Raw genomic sequence first — 25,331 nt, forward strand, 5'->3', positions numbered from 1 at the left:
GCATCAAAGTGCGATAACTGGAGGGGCATTAGTCTCCTTTCAATCCCTGGGAAACTTTTCTCGCAGATAATCCTCAACCGTATTCAAGCAGCCCTAGATAAACACTTACGAGATGAACAACATGGCTTCCGTCCATCTCGCTCCTGCTCCGACATTATATACATCCTGCGCATGATGATCGAGGAATGCAACGAATGGAGGCAAAAGATGTACCTTGTCTTTGTGGATTTCGAAAAAGCCTTCTTAGTCATATAAATCCTGCATATTTAAGGGTAGCAGGTAAAAATTATTCTAACTTTTCACGCATTTGAAGATGAGGTGTGTTATAAAAAAAAATTGTTTTTATTATTTCTTTTTGGGTCTTTTCCATCTTTGGTAAAATTTTGTGACAATTCCTTCCCCCTCCCCAGTCTCCTTTATACCTGAATATGTTTTATGTAATTGAGTTGGAGTAAGATACATTTTTGAGTGATTTTTTTTATTAATACAATCATTACAAAAAGATATAAATACACCATTGTTAAGGATAAGGGGAATTTTATAGATTAGCGCTATTTTGATATGTCGTAAAGACGCAATGCTATATAAATATAGTATTAACTAGAATTAATGAACTATTTGATTATAATTTATTCATGTGTTGTCATCAGAAATCATAATTTCTGAATTCAAATGATCTGAATTCAAATCATAATGAGCTGAATTCAAAAATTCAGCTCAATTGGACAACGGGAGTGAGTGAAATATTGACTGCAAGATTGTAAGAAAAAAGGAGACCCCTTATACTCTATTCGTCATATTTTCTAGGGGGCTGTTCCATGATGTCTAAAATACAGTTTTAGATCTTGTGAAATCTTTTGGACTAAAACTTTGGAAATTTTAACGAAGAGACAAAATACCACCCTCCATTGCCCTTAGAAGTTGCAGTTTAGTCTTAGTTGCCTTTAAAGAATATCAGTGAAGCTTCCTTTTTAAATGGGATGTTTGGACAATTTGGAACTTTTTGAGATGAAGTGATTACGTCAACCAGACACTAACAGCATAAAGGACCCTGAAAGGGTGGCTGGTTATTTCCAAAGTTTAACCCTTAGAAGGGCCACTAGAATTTAGAATTTCAAATCAAATGAACCCTGACTCAGGTTTCTTCGACCTTTTTTTCTGAATGCCAAGGCCCAGAAAAAAAACAAACACAATAACAAATGAAAGACACATTGCTCTTTATTAAGTCAGCGCATTATTTTTAAACGATTCATGGAGTAGGAAATATTAACACGAATAACGTGTGTTAACATAAATTATCGCGTATTTTGCAACTTTTAAAGGCAACTTTTTAATGTGTATTTTACAACTTGCAGTTTAGTCTTAAAAAAAAAAAAAAAAAAAAAAAAAAAAAAAAAAAAAAAAAAAATAGCCTCAAAACATTATTTTTACTGCCAGTTCCTAGTATAAAAGTCTTGGAAGAGAGACTTCAACTTGAAATAAAGTAAATGTTATATTACCATATCCATGCAATTTTTCTGCCGTGTCGAATGATAAGTATTATCGATATTCTAAATATTTAGAATAAATATTTGTCATCACCCTCATCCTAAATGGCTCATAACTACAAACTCTGCCCTTTATATGTTTATAACAGGCAATAGCTGTTAACAATTTTGCCATTAAACTTAGTTATTTCATTTAATTATGTTTAGTTACAAACAATTTACCAATTCTATTTTAGTTATCTCGTGTTTTGGAGCGTAAATAATAATGAATAATTAATTATTATTAATTTCTTTGGGGAACGCGCCCGATGACTTTTGTAGTTGGCTCGTCCAATCTTTTTTAATAGCAGTGCCTATCGGACAATAGCCATAAGAGAAAAACCGTGGTATGTATTCTTTTGTAAGGATTGGAGGAAACTGTTGGTATTTAAATTCAAGGTCCTTCCATTAAGAATCCTATCGATAACACGCTCTGATCACTGAACTAACGCTGCTTGTTAATTTGTTTTACACCATGGTGTATTTATACTTGTAAATAAACTGGTAGTAAACGGGTTTTTCTCTAGAGTTGCAGACATAGCCAATTATATAAGTAAGTGTGTTTATAATATTTGATTAAAACTAGCATTTTCTGATATTCAACAGACGAAACTTGAGTCTTCGTTTTTTTTTTGTTTTTTTTTTTTTTTTTTTTTTTTTTTTTTTTTTTTTTACAGAGTTCGTCTTTTCTTATTAAAATTGGAGGTGACTTTGCAGAAGTATTCCAACCCAAGTTGTTTTTAACTAAAAATATAATATCTAAATACACTGCCAACAAAATTAATAAAATTTAAATTGTGGTGATTGTTGATGTTTTGCGACAAATTTGGTGCAAAGATCTTAAATTACTTCTTGCAACCAAACACAGAAATCAAGTTTTGGAAAAATATATGAATCTAAATGTAAGCTACCAAGTTCAAAATTGACATTAATAAAGTAAGTAGAGGTGAATTTAAGAGACAAGTGGCCCTGGGAGCATGGTTATATTTTTAGCTTATGATTTTATTTATTATTTGCCTTTAGGGTAACCACATCCAGATCATTTTAAGGAAACTCTTTTAGAAAGCGATCCACCCCGTTCTCCTTGAGTATTTTGATAATGGAGACACAAACGAAGTGTTACTGGCTTTTGAGGATATCGCATTTGCTGGCAAAAAGTACCGCGTTGTTGTTAATGCCATTGAGCTATCCATGGATCATAAACCGTCTCACAGAGAAATGATCAGTGTCCTAATATCAGATCTATATAATTGGTTCCTCTCTGAAAAGGATATCGAACGAGGTAAATCATTTATTTATGTGCTGGTATAATGATGAACGAATATCATGATCAATGGTGATAATAATGAATGAATTAGACGTGACTTAACTGTGTCTTCAGAAGTGACATAAAAATTAGTTTATACCTAAGAATTGATTATAACAATGGAAGCATCCTCAGTTTTTACACAATTTTGTTGTTTGCAATATGCCAGTGAAATTTGAGTCTGTTAAACTGATATAACTCTTCATTAAGCTACCAAAACAATTTACTTCTCAGAAAACAAAATGGGCGTGAGAGTCAGGTTTAATTTTTTTTTTTTTTTCAGTAAAAGACATTTTAGATAAACAGGTAATTTTTTCTAATACTTACAATAATATGCCAGAGAATTCCTGCAACTGCTGCAATATGCCAGTATTATTTTCATTAGCCTATCTTATAAGCTAGTTTTGCTGTCCATTGGTTTTTTGCAACTGGCCCTTTGTTTGCTACTAAAACATATCTTGTTGTTAAGACTCCCTTAGATTTAGCAGCAAATTAGCAACATCAGCAAAATCAAGACATTTAATCAAAACCTCAACCAAAAAGAAGTTTTGTTTTATGTGCATTGAATAATGTTAAAATCATGGTAGTTGAATTGCATGTGTTTTCAAAAGTGACATAATTGCAAAACTTTTCATCTTTGTGCCTAGTTTGGTCGACCATCGACCAAATGGCGCTACCAGTTGCCATCCCATAAAATATGCCCCAGGATGTTAGTGTAATTTTCCATTCTTTCGCTTGAAACGCCTTATTGATAGTATTAAGGCGGGGAGGGGGGCAAGTAGGAACAGTTAACCTTGCCATGCTTATTGAAGGGCCTCTGTTTATAAGTTTGCTGTTTGTTCAAACCTCAGAATCTGATGTGATTGACGTATTGACGCGTATTTACAGCTCAATCATTGTAATTAACAATTTAGCATATCTGTTTGTTTTAAAAAATAGATTTAGTAAAACCACCCAAAGAGTGTGGTTAATTTTTAAGAGCGGAAACTGGTGCTAGTATTGACAAAAAAGAATATTAATGCCATCTAGCGTCTCTCCAAACTTGACACTTTTTAAGCTTTGTAATCGTTTTTTTGGGTCAGGAACTGAGATCAGAGACAAATTACTACCCTAATTTTACTAATTGAATTCATTATTGTTTTTATTACACTGAAAAGTGTCGAAAACGCTAGATGGCCTTAATAGTTCTTTTTGGGACCACTACTTGATGTTACCACTTAATGGCCATCTAACGTAACCTAAGGTTACGTTTTGTGTAAGGTTACGTTGATGTTGCCACTTAATGACCATCATGTTTTATTTCCTAAAACATGAAGTTAGATATTCCTGATTTTTTGCATTAATACCTCGAAGGGAGAATCAATGTATTTAAGATTTTTTTTTTGTGAACTTATCAGTGTTAGCTCTTAATTACCACTTGAAGTGTTCTTGAAAGCATATCCTTTAGCAAGATATGACTAAATATATAACTAAACTAATTAAAAAGGTATAACTAAACGATGCCATTTTACAGCTAGCGAGTAAGATATGGGAATAATTGACTAATTCTTTTTTAAACATGATTTAATTTTCATTAACCGTATTATGAATACAGGAATATCGTTTCATACGTAACACATACGGAATATGTTTCGTTAGTGGGCTATGGAACCTCTTGGGTGGTTGTAAAAAGGAAAGCTTTGAATAGATTGGGATGGAGGAGCATGCGCAGCTATGTTCTCCTCAAGCGGCTTGGCGCTGCAGTCAGTTGTTAGTAGTAATAGCAGGGCCGTATCCAGGATTTTTTTTTTGGGGGGGGGGGGATTTACAGAAAAAAGGTTCAAAAAACGCAAAAAAAAATTTGTTCATATTCATTTTTGATACGTTTTTATGAGTCGGACAATTTTTTTTTTTGGGGGGGGGGTCAAACCCCCCTCTTCTGGATACGACCTTGAGTAGTAGTAGTAGTGGATTATGTTATGTTCAGATATAATGGATTTTGGTATGTTCAGATCACTAGGAATTTGGTCGGGAAAAAACATCGGAAGACAAGAATAAGTGTTCATACTTTATGCAACCTTATAGACGTATTTCTTTTCGTTGAAGTATATGTGTTTGTCAGAAAGTTCTGAGCTATTGTATGATTTTTGGAATGTCTAATGCTCATATGCTTTTTTTTGCTTTTTTTGTATCTTAATATTTATAGATTATCATGATGAGCGTCGTTTGTTAAGGGAAATAAAAATTTAGAAGAAAACCTAACCTAGTCTCAACACCTATGCTCAGTGCTAAACTCACCTTATAATAGCTATTCTTAACACTTGATTGTTTTAAGTACAAACAAATATTGACATCACTGGTTATTTATTTTGGAAAAAAACTGTTTTTCTCTATAAAATTATGTCCCCCTTTACAGCCAGTGTAAAAAAAGCTCCAGATTTTTCCTCGATTGATTTTGGATAATAAAAAACAGGTGACGGATCTTACGATTTTCTTGTGTTTGGTAAAACTATGTATACTAGCAAGCACTAAAAAGATCTGGTGTCAGGAGGAAAATTGGATGTACGTTTGTATTCAATATAACTATTAATTTTGGTATCTTTAAATTGTTGCTTAGTAAAGAATAAGAAAACCTTCAAATACAGTTAGTGTAGTTTATCTCTTGCCTTGTAATTGGAATCTGTCCAGCAGCTCATCAACAGTACTGAGAATGGAGCAATTCCCAAGAGTATTAAGGTGCTATATCCCTTTTTTTCAATTTAGATTTACACCCTTTCCTCCTAAACTGAATATACTGAATTGAATGGTCCAGTTACTTTTTTTTGTACCTGATTTAAATTTTTAAGATGCTTAAAAGATTTTAATGTTACAAATAGATGCTATTTAATAACTTGCCGAAGTATTTTTAGAAAGGATTGTTTAATAGTAAAAACCTCGTTTGTCTTGTCTTACATACCTCAAAAATATTTTCTTTTTGAGAAAATTGTTCATTACTACATGTCAAACAACCCTGATATCATTGGCGATGTTAAATTACCCACTTCTATCCACTCCGGGTTAAGGTAGTAGTAGATCTTGGGGGGGGGGGCGTCCCTCTCCTTTTGGCGTGGATGCAGTTTTCACTTATATTTAAATGAACTGGTAAAAGGGCAAATTTAAAGCTATGAAGTGACTATTCTAAGCCATGACCCTCCTACGTATCGGTCTGATAAAATAAGGTGCAAAAATTATAGCCTCCCTCTCCCCCTCCCCGTAATTAGTTCTCTTTTCTCCCCGCAATTAGTTCTCTTTTCTCCCCGCAATTAGTTCTCCCTCTCCCCGCAGTTAGTTCAATACTTGACACAATAATTTTTTAATATTCCTTTTTTAATAGTTTTTTTCTAATATTATTTCTCATCTCTTCGTGTATAATATGTGTTCAAGGACATCCTATTATAGACATGTAAAAACGCGTTTAATAAGATTCAGCCCTGATTTCTAATATGTTTTGCTTTTTTTTCAGCTCTCATCATTATTCTTAGAAAGCTTTCTTATGTAAGAAGTTAATGACAACAAAATATTTTAACGCATCAAATATTTTACACATCAAACGTCACAAACTTAAAACATTGGATGATTTTTAAAAAACGGGGAAACACATCCAAAATGACAAGAAATCACAATGAAATCACAAGGGACTTCTAAGCCACGACCCTCCCATGTATCTGTCTGATAAAATAAGGTACAAAAATTATAGCCTCCCTCTCCCCCCGCCTCGGACTTAGTTCTCTTTTCTCCCCGCAATTAGTTTTCTTTTCTCCCCGCAATTAATTCTCCCTGTCCCCGCAGTTAGTTCAATACTTGACACAATAATTTTTTAATATTCCTTTTTTAATAGTTTTTTTTCTAATATTATTTCTCATCTCTTCGTGTATAATATGTGTTCAAGGACATCCTATTATAGACATGTAAAAACGCGTTTAATAAGATTCAGCCCTGATTGCTAATATGTTTTGCTTTTTTTTTCAGCTCTCATCATTATTCTTAGAAAGCTTTCTTATGTAAGAAGTTAATGACAACAAAATATTTTAACGCATCAAATATTTTACACATCAAACGTCACAAACTTAAAACATTGGATGATTTTTAAAAAACGGGGAAACACATCCAAAATGACAAGAAATCACAATGAAATCACAAGGGACTTCTAAGCCACGACCCTCCCATGTATCTGTCTGATAAAATAAGGTACAAAAATTATAGCCTCCCTCTCCCCCCTCCTCGTAATTAGTTCTCTTTTCTCCCCGCAATTAGTTTTCTTTTCTCCCCGCAATTAATTCTCCCTGTCCCCGCAGTTAGTTCAATACTTGACACAATAATTTTTTAATATTCCTTTTTTAATAGTTTTTTTTCTAATATTATTTCTCATCTCTTCGTGTATAATATGTGTTCAAGGACATCCTATTATAGACATGTAAAAACGCGTTTAATAAGATTCAGCCCTGATTGCTAATATGTTTTGCTTTTTTTTTCAGCTCTCATCATTATTCTTAGAAAACTTTCTTATGTAAGAAGTTAATGACAACAAAATATTTTAACGCAAAAACCTTCAAAAAAACGCGGAAACTATTTCAAGACAGGTTACTTTAGTTTAAGAGAAAAAGCATGCGTTTCCCTTTATCAAGCCTTTTCCCTTCAAAGATCCTCAAGCTAATTTTCTGTGATTCAAATTTGACTCTTTTCTCAAATAACGAGATCTTTTAACCTCTCTCTCCATTTTTAATATATCCCATTTCTTAAAAAGATCTTAAAAGCAATAGGATAAACATAGTTAAGTCTCTTATGAATGTCTCTTGCATATCTTCTATCCCTTATGCCTTCACTACCCGGGTCAAGGTAGTAGTAGATCTTATCCACTCCGGGATAAGATCTACCTAAATCATAAATCATCAATTAGCTTCAGCATTAATCTTCATGGATTGCTATGCTCTTATTATCTTCTTGCAATACTATAATATAACAAACCCACTATATTATTTCTAATTTCCAGAAAACATAAACACCATAAAAACGAAGTGACACAAATCACATTACCGTTAGATAACAGCTTCTTTTTCTAAGAATTCAGTTCAAAAATTGAAAGTTGGGGGTTTGCCGTTGGGAAATTACCCCCTTTTATCCACTCCGGGTCAAGGTAGTAGTAGATCTTGGGGGGGGGGGGGGCAATCCCCCCTCCTTTTGGCGCTGATGCAGTTTTAACTTATATTTAAATGAACTGGTAAAAGGGCAAATTTAAAGCTATAAAGTGACTATTCTAAGCCATGACCCTCCCACGTATCTGTCTGATAAAATAAGGTGCAAAAATTATAGCCTCCCTCTCCCCCCTCTTCGCAATTAGTTCTCCCCCTTCCTGCAATTAGTTCTATACTTGATGCAATACTTTTTTAATATTCCTCGTGCAATCTTGTATTTGTGAAGTGCATGGTTGAAATTAAAATTTCAATTCTAAAATTATAAAATTTTAAAATTGAAATTAAAATTTTGATTTCACCTAATCAAAACTTGTTTTTGTTTGTTACGGAATATGTTTTGATTTCAAGTTATATAAAATTGTATTCTGGTATAAGAATACAAGTTTCTTGTATTCTAAAAGAGTGATTAAAAATCAATCATCCTGTCAGAAATAATACTCATTATCATTTTAGTAGACATTGTATTAGCGAAGCCTATTAATCAAAAACGATTTGTTGCATATTTCAAGGTAGGTGAAGGTTGAATTTGTTTAAATATTTATTTTTAGGATTGGATCAACTGTTATCAAATTTACCGGATTTGGTGTTGGATTTTCCGGAAGCCCCAGTGATTCTTGGGAATTTTGTTGGTCGTTGTATCGCCGATGACTGTTTGTACCCCCGCTTTATCCGTAACTATGAGGGACAAGTTAAATGTCCTCTTGCCAAGTAAATTATGTTTATTTTTGTTTCTTATTTTATTTTTGCTTATTTATTTTATATTTATTTATTAACATATATTTTTTAATTTTATAAATTAATTTATTTGAAATATAAATTTAATTAATTTAAAATATAAATTAATTTATTGTATGTTAATATATATTTATTAATATATAATTATCATGTATATTATATTTATGTGTATTTATTTTGTTTTTTTTAGTTGTAAAAAATACTTTTTTTGTAGCTTTTAGAAATGATTATTCCTCAGTCATTAAGATATGATAAAACTGAGACTACGTTCATTTTGGTTTGGTGCTGTTTAAATCAGTAAGGTGCTGTTTAAATCAGTAATCAGTATCTGTGTCTTCATTAAAGTTTTTTCAGGAAAAGTTCCCGTGGTTTTTTACTTTTTCAGGCAGCTGCAGTCTCCATTGGTACTTTTTAAGACTGAAAAAGGCAAATTAGGCGCATATGAAGCGGCTTTTTTTCAGAAAAGTCTTTTTTCGATGATAACAAATCTGTTTTTACTCGGCCGATTTCGCTTGAAAAAGCCATAATGAAGACAGGGTTTAAATCAAAGCATTTATATTAAGATGCAAATTTAAGCTTCATGATTTTCTAAAAAAAAGTCCATGACAATTTTTAATAATATACGGAAATCAATGTTGTATCTTTCTCACAGAATATTCAATCAGCCTCTTTCAATCATTTAGAAAAAAGTGTAATCCCTGAATTAGGCACATTTACACGGTTTTATGGGGGAGGGGTGATTTTTCAAGCCTGCTGAAGAAGCTAGAGAATAAGGGAAAATACGTGAATCCTTCTTTGAAGGATCTGGGTTCAGAAATATCCCCCTCATCTGAGTGTATGCCAGTTAAAAATCAATTCAAAGGGTTTGAGAAAAGAAATTTCTTTAGAGTTATTCAATTGCTGCTGTCAAAACTCAGCTGTTGTAAACTGCTGGAGAAGGTAAATTATAAGAAATATTGCAAACATTTAAACATCTGTCTACTTAACTTTTGCCCGTTTTAAGTTAATGTTGAATGTTTTGTTTAGAATGATGAATACTATATTAGTCTCGCCACCATAGAAAATTAGAAAACTATCTTTTGGCTGGCTTGCAAAGTGATAATTTAGTTTTTTTTTTATCTTGAGAATGAAGTTCTTTTTGTTTTTCCTTTGGTATTTTTTTTTACAGAGCCTCAGGGTAATTTAGGGACTGTTAGTTTTCAAATTAGAAATGGATGTATTTTGTCATTACGGATGTATTTTACACAAAAACAAAAACACATTAAACAAAAAGGATGATAACAAGCTGAGGAAATTTTAAGACAGTCAATTGCAGAAGAAAATTAAATGAAAGTTTTGGCTATATGTCTAATCGTCCTCATCAGTAAAACCAACGGTTAGAATAAGAATAAAATTCAATTTAAGATAACATGAATGCTAAAAATAAAACCAATAACAGATGAGACTTAACAGCACTATTACTCTATGCAAGTTCAGCTAAGACTAATAAAGGCAGTTCATAGAGAAAGAATTTAATAGCCTTGTATGTTTCTTAGATACGGTCACACAGTGGTTTACTTTAGGCATCTAGAACACTAGGCAAAGTTTATTGCTGTAGAAAGAGTAAAAATGGTTTATTTGCATATCTGTAATTCAGTGACATAATTTCTCAAAATACTGGGGGGGGGGGAACTTGATTTGGGGGGCCAAGTCAAGTGAAATTGACAGTGATACAGGAAAAAGGAGCCATATAGTACCTTAGAGGTAAACATATACTACAGAAAACTGATCCATTTTATGGATACTTGAAGTATGCAGACTTATCTTAGTTTTGGAAAGATTTTTGAAGAAACTAAATTTCAGTTGGGGGTAAACTGGGGTCGGAGGTGGGTGGGGCAACCGAGGCCTGGGAGGGGTGGTTGCCACTCCCCTGTCCCATAGAAATTACGCCCCTGTTATAAGTATAATAACAAAAACTGATTCGTAACTATCTCTCACATATGGTAAAAATTAAGAGGGGTAAAGAGTAAACAAAGAATAAATACAGATAGTCTTGTAAAATCTTTAGGCTTAATAATTGCAACATTCAGAAGCCAATTTGATCAAGTCCCTAAAACAAGCAACATAGAAAAGAAATGATACATTTCTGGGTTTTATTTAATTGCCAAATTGACTTTTAAACCCCAAAATATCAATACAAGAAAGAGGAAAAGGTGCAATACTTCTATTTTGCTGATCAAATCAATCAATCTAAAGCAGATCTATTTAATATTGGTTTCAACAGTAGTCCACTGGTAGTTATACTCATCAAATGAACTCTTAAATTTTAGAGGGTATTTAAAAAAAAAAAAAATGTTTTTAAACTTTTTTGATAAGTTTTTTGTACTAAGAAGATTTTTTAGACATCTTACATGTGACGAAAAAATTTGTATATCTAGTGCTTAATTTTCTAACTGGCTGGATGAGTAGGAATGGGGGATTAGAGTTTTTGGAAAAAAACTTCTGAGTTTTGTCAAGAATCAAATAAGGTACAGAGAATGAGGTTGAAACATTCGACTGAGTGTGTCTAGTTTGAGAATATTTGTCTATGAGTCTCTGTTTGACAAGAAAAAGCTGTTGCAAAATACTTCTTGAATTACCCCAGCCGAAATTAATATATCTTAATCGGGAAGTATCTGCATGTCCTATATTTCCCCTATCAGCTGTTTTGAAAAGAGGTAGATTAGGGTAAAATCTGGAATGGTGATAAAAATCTGTTATATTAGAGAGCTCTAGAATGTGAAAAAGCTAGAAAGCTCTTAGCCCAGAACCGAATTATCATTAATAATCTAGATAATTTCGGAGACCACACTGCCTTTCCATGACGATAAATAAAAGTTCAAATAGGGATAAAATCCTTTTAATAAAGAGTGATGATGATAACAGTGATAGAAATTCACAAAACTACCATATATTTCGGTCACATATGCAGTGACCGTCATCAGTAGTAAAACTACTGATGTAGTAGTAAAATCTACAGTCGTAAAATCCTTGTACTACTGATGACGGTCACTGCATATGTGGCGGAAATATATGGTAATTTTGTGAATTTCTATCACTGTTATCATCATCACTGTCTATTAAAAGGATTTTATCCCTATTTGAACTTTTATTTATCATTAATAATTATCCAAAAATTGGCAGATACCAACAAATGCACTCAAAATGCTGATAATACATAACAGGGGCTGCCATTGTAGTCCTCTTTGTACTTATATTCATACATATTGCTTATATTTTTGTTTTGTTTATTGGCTTGGAACGGAAATAGTAACAAATAGTTTATTGTTTTTAATAACAATTTAATTTTGAAATATATTCCTGATCTTAATTCAGAAATCAGTTTATAAGGAAAATTTACTTGTATATTATTCATAATCGTTTCTGTATTTTCTCCTCACCATTTTGTCCGTTATTCTCTAGTTAAAATAATAAGATGAATCTTTTTTCTATTGCTTATCAATATGTTTTATTTCGTTTTTACCTTTTATTGTTACAGACAAGCCCTGGTGCGTGCTGACGTCTTGATCAGTATGAATCATGGTATGGTTCGTTTAGATAATGTTTGGGGCGTTGGAGGTGGATATCGCCCAGTCCGATCATTGATCAAAGCCATGAATTTGATACTCAAAGAATATGTAACCTCTCGAGATGAAAAAGAAGCAGCGATATGTCTCAAGGATCTTGAAGTTCCTCATTTTCATCATGAACTGGTTTATGAGGTAAACTTTAAATGCATTTCTTTTATTTCAGTGTTTGTTGTTCGTGTCAATTTACTCACATTTGCTTCCAGCTTACATTTTTTTTATTCTGGTTTTGCTCTCTTCTCACTACTCAGGTCACTTATCAGGCTGTAAAAACATTCTCAGTTTGCAGAGCGTTCTAAGTAAGTCATATACAAAGATCACTGGCAAACGCCTAATGCAGGGGTATTACTGCTAGCGAATGCTTAAGGTTTACCCATTATGACAAAACGAGAATAAAAAAGTATCAAGGAAAATGCAGAACCAAATGAGGAGTAATTTTCAGCTACCAAAAGAAGCGAAAAAACAAAGCAGAAATTGTGGTAAAGCCATCCAGGAGCCCGTCCTCAGGGTTAAAAAAAGAAATATATATATATATATATATATATATATATATATATATATATATATATATATATATATATATATATATATATATATATATATATATATATATATATATATATATATATATATATATATAATAAAAAATATGTAATAATAAAATAATAAAAAATAATAATAAATAATAAAAAATAATAAAATATAATAAATAAAATAAAAAAATAATAAAATGTAATAATAAAATAATAGAAAGTTTTCGACATCTAAAAGTTATTACCTGGTTTTAACCTAAAATTTTTACTTAATATGTGGTCTAGGTTTGTAAAAGGTTTATTTTCTAGGCTAGTTTTCACCGCGATGTTATGACTATTGATGGTCATTATTTAATTAGAAAAACTATTAAGGAACTGTTTTCTCGTAGAATATGAATTTTATTTTGTACTTATTCACAGTTTATTGGAAATTTTTATGATATATAGTTTTCGGAGTAAAAAAAATGAAGATATTTCTTTTTATATGGTGGTTGTGGTATTGGTGACGTCAGTGGCAATGTTTTTTCCCCTCATTTGTCCGTGATTATTTCCTGTACCTTCCTTACAGACAGACGCTGTTTTTAAGCGAGGTAGTAAAATATTTGTTATTAATATTTATTATATTAATTGTTATTAATTGTTATTGTTATTAATATATATATATATATATATATATATATATATATATATATATATATATATATATATATATATATATATATATATATATATATATATATATATATATATATATATATATATATATATATATGTATATATATGTATGTATTATAAGTAAGGAGTGACTCGGCTCATTAGAAACTGAAACTTTAAAAACGGAATTTTGATAACAATAGATCTTCCAAGAAATTGACTTTTCATGCTGATCCAAGATATATAAAATTCATCAAGTTTAATGATGCGCATCAAAAGTCACGAGCCCGAGTAAATTTGCCTAATTTTGAAAAAGAAGGAAACTCTTCCAATTAGTTAAGCAACCTTAATGAAAATTACACGATTAGATTCAGCATATCAGAGAGCCCTACTATAGAGTTTTAAGCTCCTATCTACAAAAATGTGGGATTTTGTATTTTTTGCAAGAAGAAATATCACGGATGCGTGTTTATTTTTTCTTTTTTCCCTAGGGGCTATCGTGTCGAGCTGATAATCCTAGAAAATCGGAAGAGGGCTCTTTGGAATGGAGATCAAAAGTTCTATTGCCCTTTTTAAGGTACCGAGAAGATTGGAAAGCAACAGGCCCCCCTCCCACGCCCTTTTTTCTCCAAAGAACTCTGATAAAAATTTCGAGATTGCCATTTGATTCAGTGTAATGGAAAGATACATTAACCATGCCTCTGTGGATGACATTCCCTCCCTCCCCCCTCTCCGAGTCCATGGGCAAAGGGCTTTAACTTAACGCAAGGTATCCATTTTTTTGCATAGGTTTTTTTTTATTGGGAAATATACGGATTTTTTTTGGGGGGGGTGGGGGGGTCCAGGGGAAAGTTTACATGGGGGGAGAAGGTTTTTTTCGCATTATTTGAAAAACAGTCAGAAAGTAAACTTTAAAAAAACAGGTTTTTTCAACTGAAAGTAAGGAACAACATTAAAACTTAAAACGAACAGAAATTATTCCGTATATAATGGGGGTTGAATTTGAATGAGAAGTATTCTTAAAGAACTTTATGACTTTAGGGTAAAGAGCGAGGATCGAGAAAGGGGCAGCTCCCTTCATACACTGTATAATTTCTGTTCGTTTTAAGTTTTAATGTTACTCCTTACTTAGAGTTGAAAACTTGTTTTTTTTATATTTAATAACGTATACAAAAGCTAGTCATTTTTTTGTTTTCGTTTCAACTCCTTTATAAGGAAGGTTTTAAGAGTGAGTGAGGTGAGTGAGTGAGTGAGTGAGTGGGGTTTACTCGGTTTTTGTAGGTGCTTGATGCTTATTAGACTAAGAGATTAAGCAGCCAAAGTTTTAAAAGAAGTGATGTGGTTTTAGAATGGGGAGAGGGTGCCAAATTTTCCCCTCTTATTGAGAATTGAGAAGCGTCTGAATCATCAGACCCAGTAGTCCTCACTTTTGTAGATTATGAACCAGCATTTGAGTCAACTGCTGAAGGTCCCATCCTTGTGTGGTATTACAGATAAGTCTATTAAAGTGCTGCAGTTGAGGTAGTAAGTAAGGTTAATAGCTGGTTTGGTGTTGAATCAGGAGTTAAGCAGGGTTGTTTCCTATCCCTGCTTATGTGGATTATTTTGATGGACTTTGTCTCGTGTTAGAACGTATTTTTGCTTGTCCATCTCAGCAGAATTTTTGTTGAGGAATTTTGGGAGGTTTTGCTTTCAGCTAAACCGCGGAAAAAGATAACAAACACGTATAAATCAGTCTTGAATAAAAGGGCTGCATTATATTAAATTTGCGTTTTGAAGATACTTTTCTCCACAGGGAGTTGGAAAAAAGAGACTTCATCCACTTTAGGTTAAGCTGTTTATTCATCCTGTATAAGTCAAAGTGCAGAAAAGGGAAAATATTTGGGTGTGGGATCCTAAGAAATAATACTGGGATCCTCTTAAAATCTAGGATTCTGGGATTCAACTTCCTTATTGTGGGTCTGGAAGTAATGTACGTTGTTTAAAAAAATAAAAACGTAAAGAAAAAACTCAAAGAAATGTGAACCTGGTTCTATTGAAAATAATAAGCCATCAGTACTGATGTGCTATAAAAGTACCTTGTGCTATAAAAATTTCTAAATAAAATCTCTAAACCAGGTCTGTATCTGCTACGTATGTAACCTTTTTAAAATAAAATTGCTTAGCAACGAAGCAAAAAAAGTTTTAGCCTTTTTCAACCCTCCCCCCGCCCCCCCCCCCAAAAAAAAAATGTTGTTTCAAGGAAAAAAAGTTTTCCTAAATCTCAATATATATATATAAATATATATATATATATATATATATATATATATATATATATATATATATATATATATATATATATATATATATATATATATATATATATATATATATATATATATATATATATATATATATATATATATATATATATATATATATATATATATATATATATATATATATATATATATATATATATATATATATATATTCCTTTTTGCTTTGTTTATGATGTTTTTTTTTATTTTTGTATATTTATAAAAAACTTCTCATTTTGAAGAAATGATAGTTTAGTTTTTGTGTTTTTATTTTTTGTGTAATTTTAGGTTTAAAGAAGGTTTGAAGATACAGCCACCTACAGGAATTTTGTCTTTTATGCGGTTGTTTATTTTTTTTTTGTAAAATGTAGTTGTGGTTAAAAATGTTGCCTTTTTGGTAAAATAAGGTATGCCAAGTCACAAGGCTAATCCTTAAAAATAAGTATTTTACAAAAATATATACTATGAAATACTGAAGGATTTCGTGTAGAAAGAAATTTGACCAACTAAATTCTAAATGCTCACATTCTCTACATTCGAGCACATGATCAAATACTAAATAATTCTGAACATTTTTCACCCAACGACTAGTGCACTAAATCAAAACCAGTCTTGAATTCTCCTTCTGAACTCTTTATTTTTTTTTTTTTTTTCTTTCTTACTCTAATCGGTTTCTGAACAGTACATTTAACACAATTTTTTTTTAAAGTTTTAACTTAAAAAGAATCCTTCTAAAAAAGACCTAAAACTTCTGGAAAAGGATGGCAATATCACGTTGATCCTTTATATTAACCCAAGGTATCCCTCCCAAATGAAACCGTGAACCTAAAAATGCAGTTCAGTCGTACTCTCCTCTGTCTTGCTTGGATATGCTCTGTGTGCGCCTAAGATTGCTATCACCGTTATCAGTTATTTTGTTGTTTCTGTTGTGCATTCGAAAAATCTTACATTGCTAAGTGTCATTTTCTTGTGTAGGCAATCATGTATGTGCTGGATAGTTGCAACGCGAACGTTGAGGACTTGATTATTCAGCTACTGAAGCATTTGTACGATACTGGCACTTTAACTTATGATCAGCTGAAAGCAGTAAGTTGTTTTTCTTACTTTGTTTAACCCGGATTAAGATTGCCATATTTAATAAGGGTTTATATGTTTTCAAAAATATCAAATCATTTTTTTAACGTCTGATCCAGTGAGGATGTGATTAATATGGTAGTCGAGGGTAGTTCACGTTCGTGCAGTTATTACTTCTATATTTGTGTGATCTGATCGAGCCGAAAAATGAGGGAAAAAGAGTATGGGTAACTTATAAGAGTGGAAGCTGGTGCTAGTGTTGACAAAAAACATCAATGCCATCTAGTGTTTGGAAGCACTTAGCATTTTTTCAAGCTTTGTCACCATTTTTCGGTTCAGAAGTGAGATGCGACACTTATTACTAACTACAAAAATGGAATTAATTATTCTTATTATTACACTAAAAAAAACGTCAGGTGTCGCCAAACACTAGATGGCGTTGAGGTTTTTTCTCGACACTAGCGCTAGTTTGCTTCCCACACTCTTTTGGAGGGATAGCAACTACGCAGATACGCATTTTCAAATTACAGATTTAACAAAGTTTGATCTCCCCCCTCCCTCTCGACCTACAAATAAAATTTGCAAGAGACAAAAATGGAAACGTGTTTTCTAAATCATAGCCGCGCAACTTTGTGAAATTTTTCGATCCACGGTGTTGCCGGTTATTTGGTTTGAAACGGGGGTCAGTGGCTTGACTCTCTATGCTCAGCCAGAGTCGACCCAGCTCTCAATGGGTACCTGGAGAAATCTAGGGAAGGTAATCAGGAAGAGTGTGCGAAAGCACAGGATGGCTGCCCGTCCGCCATTGCACTTCCTGGTTGAAGGGCCATGAAACGGAGATCAGCACAGCCGGTAAGGAGTGTAATAATTTAATGGGGTATTACAACCTCCAAACCTAAAGCATAAAGTTAAATAAAATTATTTTCCAATCTGACTTGATCGGACTTGAAATACATAATAAGTAAAACCGGCCCTAGTCTATACAGCAACTTAGAATATGGCAAACATTAGTTTGTTTAAATGCTCTGCTAAAAACATTAAATTACAGTATCCAACGCAATACATCGAAGCTTAAAAATATTTTGCTAAAGCGTGCTTATTTAACGTGGATTTGTTTCGGGTTATGGTCACTCGTGGAAATTTTGTGACACATAGGCCGAAAAAAAATATCATTGCAGGATGATCCGAATTTTGTCCAACATATAGTAATTTATAAGATTTGGAATCCTTTTAGGCTAGTGTATTGGTTTATGGGAATTAAGAGCGAAATGGTCTGGGATGGATATATATGGAAATGATTGGAGGATGGATCCTGTGGAGCACTTGCATCATTGACGTTAGTAATTTTGATAACTTTGCTTGGATCAGTATACAGTATGGGAAGCGTTTTATTTCCAAAGAATAAAACCAGAGCAGAGAAGGTGTATATGATTGCGATCCAAACGTTTGTTTCTGTGCAATTTCCATTCGCATCTTATAAGTTTCTCATGCCAATTTGGAGATTAACTCTTTTATAGAAGTCGCAGAAACAATTGCAAGCAGTACCGTTTGAAATTCTGCAAAAATCCCTGTTCAAGGCTCCGTTGAGCTCGCTAGTTGATCGCAGGAGTCGAAATAAAGTTAACGCAGACAAGATAATAGTTGATAATATATATTGCTTACGGACTGACAAAATTCATGGTTTGAAATCTGTGTTTTGTTTGTTACAATCTATTTTCTTTTTGTATTGGCCATCTACATTTCGTTTTATCAGTATTTATTTGTTTTCTCTGTTTTTTATTTTGTGAAGCATGACCCGCGTGGCTTTCCTGTTAAAATTAATTAAAAAAACAAGTTTCTTCAACTGAAAGTAAGGAGCAACATTAAAACTTAAAACGAACAGAAATTATTGCGTATATAATGGCGTTCGCTCCCTAGTCAATACCTCGCTCTTTACGCTAAAGTTCGAACTTTGTTCAAATCATAAATCCGTGAATCACAAAGGCCGTGTAATTAGAATAAATGGCTCTTTTGAAAGTACTAAAAAAAACTTTAGCGAAAAGAGCGAGGTATTGACTACGGGGGTGGATCCCCTCATATACGTAATAATTTCCGTTCGTTTTGAGTTTTAATGTTGCTCCTTACTTTCAGTTGAAAAAACCTGTTTTTTTATTTAATTTCTGATCGTTTTTAAAATAATGCTGGGAAATCCGGCGCCCCCTTCATTGAAATGTCCCATCCCTTAAAGAAACATACTCCATGGACAGGTCCTTCCACGTAACCTCCTTCACCGACCCCCCCCCCCCCACAAGAAAAAATCTCCTGAAAACGTCTGTATACTTCCCAATAACCAATACTTTATTCTGGCAAAAAATACAAAATTCCACATTTTTGCAGATAGGAGTTTGAAACTTCTACATTAGGGTTCTCCGACACGCTTAATCTGATGGTGTGATTTTCATTAAGATACTGTGAATTTTAAGGGTTGTTTCCCCCTTATTTTGAAAATAAGGCAAATTTTCTCATGCTCGTAACTTTTGATGGATAAGACTAAACTTGATAAACCTTATATATTTGAAATCAACTTAAAATCCAATTCTTTTGATGTGTCTATTGGTATCAAAATTCTCTTTTTTAGAGTTTCGGTTACTATTGAGCCGGTTTGCTCCTTACTTACAGTTCGTTACCACGAACTGTTAGAAATATGCATATATATACAAGCAAGAAAGACATATTGAAAGAATAGAAACTATAGCCCGGAAGCTTTGTATAATTGTAATCTATGTACGTTTTTATGCAATATTCATCTTTACTTTAAAAATATCCCATACCCGTTTCAATATACCCTCTTTCGTAGAAGACACAAAACCATTAATGTTGTAAAGTTGATTTTTGTCCAGCTAGAATGGCGAAACCTCATATTGTGTGCCTCTCACTTTTTTATCGCGATGATACTCATACGCGTTGAATGCAGCGGATAAAAATGGTGAGCTTGGAAACGCAGCTTTTTACTGCAATAGATGATCTCCTGGTGCCGCCAAAGACTTGGTTTGCCGCGAAAAGATCGATTTCTGATTGCCGTCATGGGTTTTTTCCTGCCTATCCCCAGACCCAGATTTACCAATAGGTAGACTAGGCCCAGGCTTAGGGGCGCACAATGCCAGGGGGAGCAGTAAATTATCACCGAGTGATTTTCTTATGAAAACTATAGTGATGTGATTTATCGTCAAAGTGCTGGTGTATTCCGCCACTGCGCTGACTGTTCACAGTAAAGTTATTTTACAACAACACGAAAATTCCGTGGCCAATTATAAACTGTCAGATGTCTCCCAAGAATGGCAGCTTTGAGCTTGGTATCATCTCTCTCTTTAGTCTTTTTCATTACTTCTGGTTCATCAGTGGCGTTCTGTTCAGTGCTTCACTATCCCGGATTTTCGAGGATTTTCCCGAAAATTTTGCAAAAAAGGAGCGGCAAAATCGCCTGGGCCTAGAAGCGTTAAAGCTTCAAATCCGGTCCTGCATATCCCTAAATTAATGCCACTCAACAGGGGGCTAGGCCTCTAGCTAGCGATTATGCTCTTGTACTTTTCTCAACTAGTTCCACATAATCCAAGATGGCCGGCACACTTCAAGTTGAACATAACCTATCCTCTCCTCGTAAACCTGCGTTGATAACTTCCTCTTGTGATTATGCAAAACAAAATCAATCAGAATAATCCAAATTAGAGGAGAATTGAAGCAGCCACTTTCAGATCAGACTCTGCTGGAAACCATCCACTGAGCATGTTACATGTTTTTGCACTTTATTGCCATTTATGCTCGTGTGTTTTCATGGAACGTGCTAAGCAGTTTAGCATGCTTTTGTTGTCTTCCATAGACAGGGAAGACTTCAAGAGTCGTTTATCGATCCCCAAAAATCAAATCGAAATCCTGTTCATTATCAATATAACGAGCCACGTTGTATAAAACACCAGACGCACTTTCAAGCGTATGGTGGCCGATTTTTTAAAGGTTATTTGTAATCAATAAATCGTCAAAAATAATTTTTTATTTATTTATCACATTGTTTTTTTCTTTCTTATAAATTGGATATATTTTGATTATTATATTTTCTTGTTTTTTTGGCGTATTTATTGATTTTGATTTGATTCATTTTGAGTTGTTTATACAGGGGCGGTGTTTAGATGTATATGTGTGTGTATATAAATTGTTCTTTTTTTTTGCCAGGACTGTGGAGTCGTTCATCGCCTGATTTAAGTTGTAGGTTTGTTATACTCGAGTGAAATCTCTCTCTCTCTCTCTCTCTCTCGCTCTCTCTCTCTCTCTCTCTCTCTCTCTCTCTCTCTCTCTCTCTCTCTCTCTCTCTCTCTCTCTCTCTCTCTCTCTCTCGCTCTCTCTCTCTCTCCCTCCCTCTTTCTTTTTTATGAATACATATTTCAAATTGTATTTCTTTAAATAATTAAGTTTAATTTTCAAAATTATAAATGTTTAAAAATCTGGTTTAATCATCCTCTTCTTTTACAGGCCGTGAAACCTTTTTGGAGATTAGTAATTTAATTTATTGAATGATTTTTGTTTGGAATATATCTTACCTATCTAAGTAAATCTAAGCAATTTTCTGCCAATCTGCTTAAGCTAAATGTCTGATTTATGCTTTATTTACTTTTTCTCTCTGTTTGAGTGTTCATTCAAAGTCCTGAATAGAATTTTACAGGGTGACAAAAACATTTTTCCTCTGATATAGGACAATTTCAAATTAAGTAATTACACAACAATTATTGGGTGCCTTTGACTGTGGTTTTCGATCAAAAAGTTTTACTTTTTCCGAATGTTAGCACGTCCTTGAGATAAGCCTAGTTAAGTGTGGACATCTTCCCGATCCGCAGTAAACAAAGCAAACATAACTGAATAAATAAATGATAAATCGAGTAAAGCTTAAATTGAATATGCAAATCATGCTTAAAACGAACAAAAATCACTACAAACAAGCTTGTCTACTGCCCCCTTCCCTAACTTTAAAAGTCTACAGCTTACTGTAAATAATGTAAATTCCTGCTATATTTACCAAGGTGGTACAGAAATCACAAGATTATTTCTCATTTTGGACTTATCGACCCTCTAGTGCTGTTTGACAACATCGCTAAGGACCTGAGGTTTCAAGGAAGATATATGCCAGTGACCCCCTCCTTATTTTTGTCCAGATTAAAGATTTATAAACATTGTTATGTTATTTATGTTTTGTTTTCTTATTATTTCATTATGGATAATATTATTTTGTTTTGTTTTTTTTACTCCGCATTTATTTTATATTGCGGGTTATAAATAAACTTACTTTCTTACTTATTTACTTATTAGCCTGCGATAAACCTAGTTCAGTGTGGACGTCTTCCTGATTCGCAGTAAACAGGGCTATGAACATACCGCGACATTGTTTTAGGAACTAATTTCCTTTTTTATTGATATATTTTTTCTCTTTTGTCAGAAGGGCAATTAAATCTTCGGTTTATCATTTTATCACATTTTTATATTTGGACGTAATTTCTTTCTGTTATTCCAAGCATTCATGAGCAGATTATCAAGATCTAAGTAATGCAATGAAATTTGTGAGTACAATAAAGACTTCAATAACAAATTTTTTATACCTGACAAATAAATCATTATTCCATCGCTTCTCCAGGTCCAGCGCATATTGTCTATGTGCAGCTAACTTAGTATTCATCAAGTTTTTATGGCTGAAAAATTCACTGGATAATTTTGTTATTTGCTATGCATTCGCACAAAGAATTGAAAACTAATAAGAGTTGGACCTTCAGCGATGTATCATTCAAACATGAGGAATGAAAACCACTAGTGCCACTAACAGTGTAGTGTCTGGCGGCTTCATTAAAAAATAGAAAATCATTTATCATTTTTCGTTTTCAAGAATAAATTTGAGCCCAAATCCAATATGCATTTAAGCAGGCCCAGGTTAGTTTGGATAAATCTTGATAAAACTTTAAAACAATGCATAAAAAACGTGTTTATATGCATTTTTTTACGTTCTTACTAATCAGGCAAAAATTCGTTGGGGGGGGGGGTCAAACCACCTTTTATTCTGGTCACTCCTGTTATAGCCGTCTTGTATTTAAGTGTCGAATTTTGAAATGTAAAAGTGGTTAAATTAGTCTTACATTTTCCCTTTTTTTTGGAATGTAAAAGGATAAATCTTGACATATTAAGTAGGCTTGTTGGCTTTAAGTTGACAGCGACAGAATTCAGTCTTGGCTGAACTTACTTCAAATAATGATGTTAAGACTATTTTAATTTTTGGTTTTATTTTTAATTATCAGGTATTTTATAGTAAGTCTATTTTTATTTTTATCTATTTCTTTTGCTGATGACGGCTCTTACATATAAAGCCAAAATATTCATTTAGTATAAATTTCATTGTCTTAAATGATTCCTAGTTGCTTTACCTTTTGTTATTTGTATAATGGAAAGGCAATGTGGTCTTCGTCCTTATTTTTAAAAGCTTGTTGAGGCTTACTGTAATTCAGTAGAGTTCAGTAAGACATTTCAGTTCAGCAAGAATGATGCTTTCATCTTGCTGAATTGATAACTGAAAATAGGATCCTGTTTACAAAAAGTCTCATTAAGGCTTCAGTTCATCTCATCCTGGTGCTTGTTGTTGAACATGGCTTGCAACGAGGTAGCCTCTATGGTGTCCAACTTAAATTGAATCTTCAGAATCAAAATGTCGTCTAGGCTAGGTTCTCACCTTGTCTAAACAAGTCTTAGAAAGGCATTTTTAGGCTAGCTTTTTATAGGTAGGCTACCAAATCAGGAAATCTCCACAACGTAGGAAAAACCAAGCCTAGCTTTGAAGACAACTGAAACGTTTAGAACAAAGATTCCGTAAGCATATTTGCTTGGATAGAGTGAAAACTGATATAGAGGCGAGAATTAAATGGTGTATTAGATCTTAAAGTGCTTTAACTAAATTTTGGGCTAAATAAATAAAATGAGTACGCGTAAGTTTTTCCACAGCCAAAATTATTTGAATTAGCAGGGTCGTTAGCACTTTTCTCTTATAGGGTTTCCAACGCGTTCTTGATGAAATTGATGATATTATAATTGATATCCCCAATGTTACTCATTTACTTGAGCATTTTGGTCAGAAGTGCAAGAAAGCTGGAGTTGTTCAAGAGGAATTACTTGGGAAGATACCTGTTCGGTAAGCTACTTTACCACCTCCCCAAAATTTTTCAAGACGCCCAAAATTCACCCCTGAAAGACGCTTCTGGAAAATCCTTGGTGGGTCTATGGACACGTTTCTTTTTTTTCAATGCTGATATGGGGAGGGGGGGGGGTAAATCATTGGAACCGTACGTAACGAAAAAGAAAAATTTTTTTCGCCTAAAATGCATAAAAAAAAATGAAAATCTAAATATGATGCGTTTCATATAAAAATATGAAAAAGTAATAAGAACAAGAGTTGAAAAAGGTACATATTAAAAATTAAATGATTTGGTAACCACATTTAATATTGCTTTGAACTAATTTGGTAATCTACCACTACTGTTTACTCTTTACTTTCTTTGGAGGGCATGTATAATATGGATCCTGCCATGGCTGAGGCTCCTCTCCAAATATTTTGACCGCATGATCTCGTAGGGCAACCTAGTATAGTATAAATTCTAGCCCATAGTAATCGAAAATTAAACCCGCGTTTCAAAAAAAAAACTGTCAAGTCAAAAAAAAACCCTCAAGAATCGTCACTGAACCTGATTCAGGAATTGTAACTTTTATTCTGATTAATTTAAAGATAAAATTTGGTTGCAAAAACAAATTAGCGTGAATTTTGAAAATAGCCCCACAAAATGGTGTCAGGTGGAAATGAAAACTAAACCATTGAAATTACCATAGCCGAAAATCCCATTTGCGAGAATTACAATCTTGAGCAACAAGGAAAATAGCTTTTTCGCGTTTGATGCTGTGATGTTTCTCCTTTTTTTTCTTTCCTTTATTCTATAGGAATGCATATTTTTCTCGTGGATAAGCATCAAATATGTTGCCTTTGAGAAAAGCAGTTTGAATTCAACACTATCGGTCACATTAATCATCATCCCCCTTTGACTCATTTGTAGTCTAATGGTAATCAGTGTCGAATTTATTCCTTTTCTGTAAATGTGTTTAATCTTTGTCACAATGACCCATTGTTTGGAAAATAAGTTTAGGGGTCACTGTATTTTAAATTCCATGCATTGGCCAGGCTGAATAATACTGAATAAATGTTTGGCTGATTTGGTGTGTGTTTAAAGATATCCTGAATAGAACACGGAGTTAGAAACTAATGAGTGTCAGGAAATTACTTGTTTTTTGTTTTTTTATTCTAGCAACCATTTTATCTTATCTTTACGTCTTTGT

At 33.1% G+C, this 25,331-nt stretch overlaps 1 protein-coding gene across 1 annotated transcript in view; it reads left to right on the plus strand.

Annotated features, from left to right (window-relative positions):
- Positions 1–25,331, plus strand: part of Pdcd4 (Programmed cell death 4) — a 52,887-nt gene that overhangs the window by 22,923 nt on the left and 4,633 nt on the right. The window contains exons 5-9 of the mRNA XM_089088423.1: positions 2,589–2,808; positions 8,591–8,750; positions 12,295–12,517; positions 16,848–16,958; positions 23,999–24,138. Of these exons, the coding sequence (XP_088944549.1) occupies positions 2,589–2,808; positions 8,591–8,750; positions 12,295–12,517; positions 16,848–16,958; positions 23,999–24,138 (854 nt within the window). The remainder of the gene's footprint in view (positions 1–2,588; positions 2,809–8,590; positions 8,751–12,294; positions 12,518–16,847; positions 16,959–23,998; positions 24,139–25,331) is intronic.

This window comes from Artemia sp. Qi Xiang Cuo, chromosome 4, assembly GCF_049724085.1.
Source record: "Artemia sp. Qi Xiang Cuo chromosome 4, ASM4972408v1, whole genome shotgun sequence".
Classification (NCBI taxonomy): Eukaryota; Metazoa; Arthropoda; class Branchiopoda; order Anostraca; family Artemiidae; genus Artemia; species Artemia sp. Qi Xiang Cuo.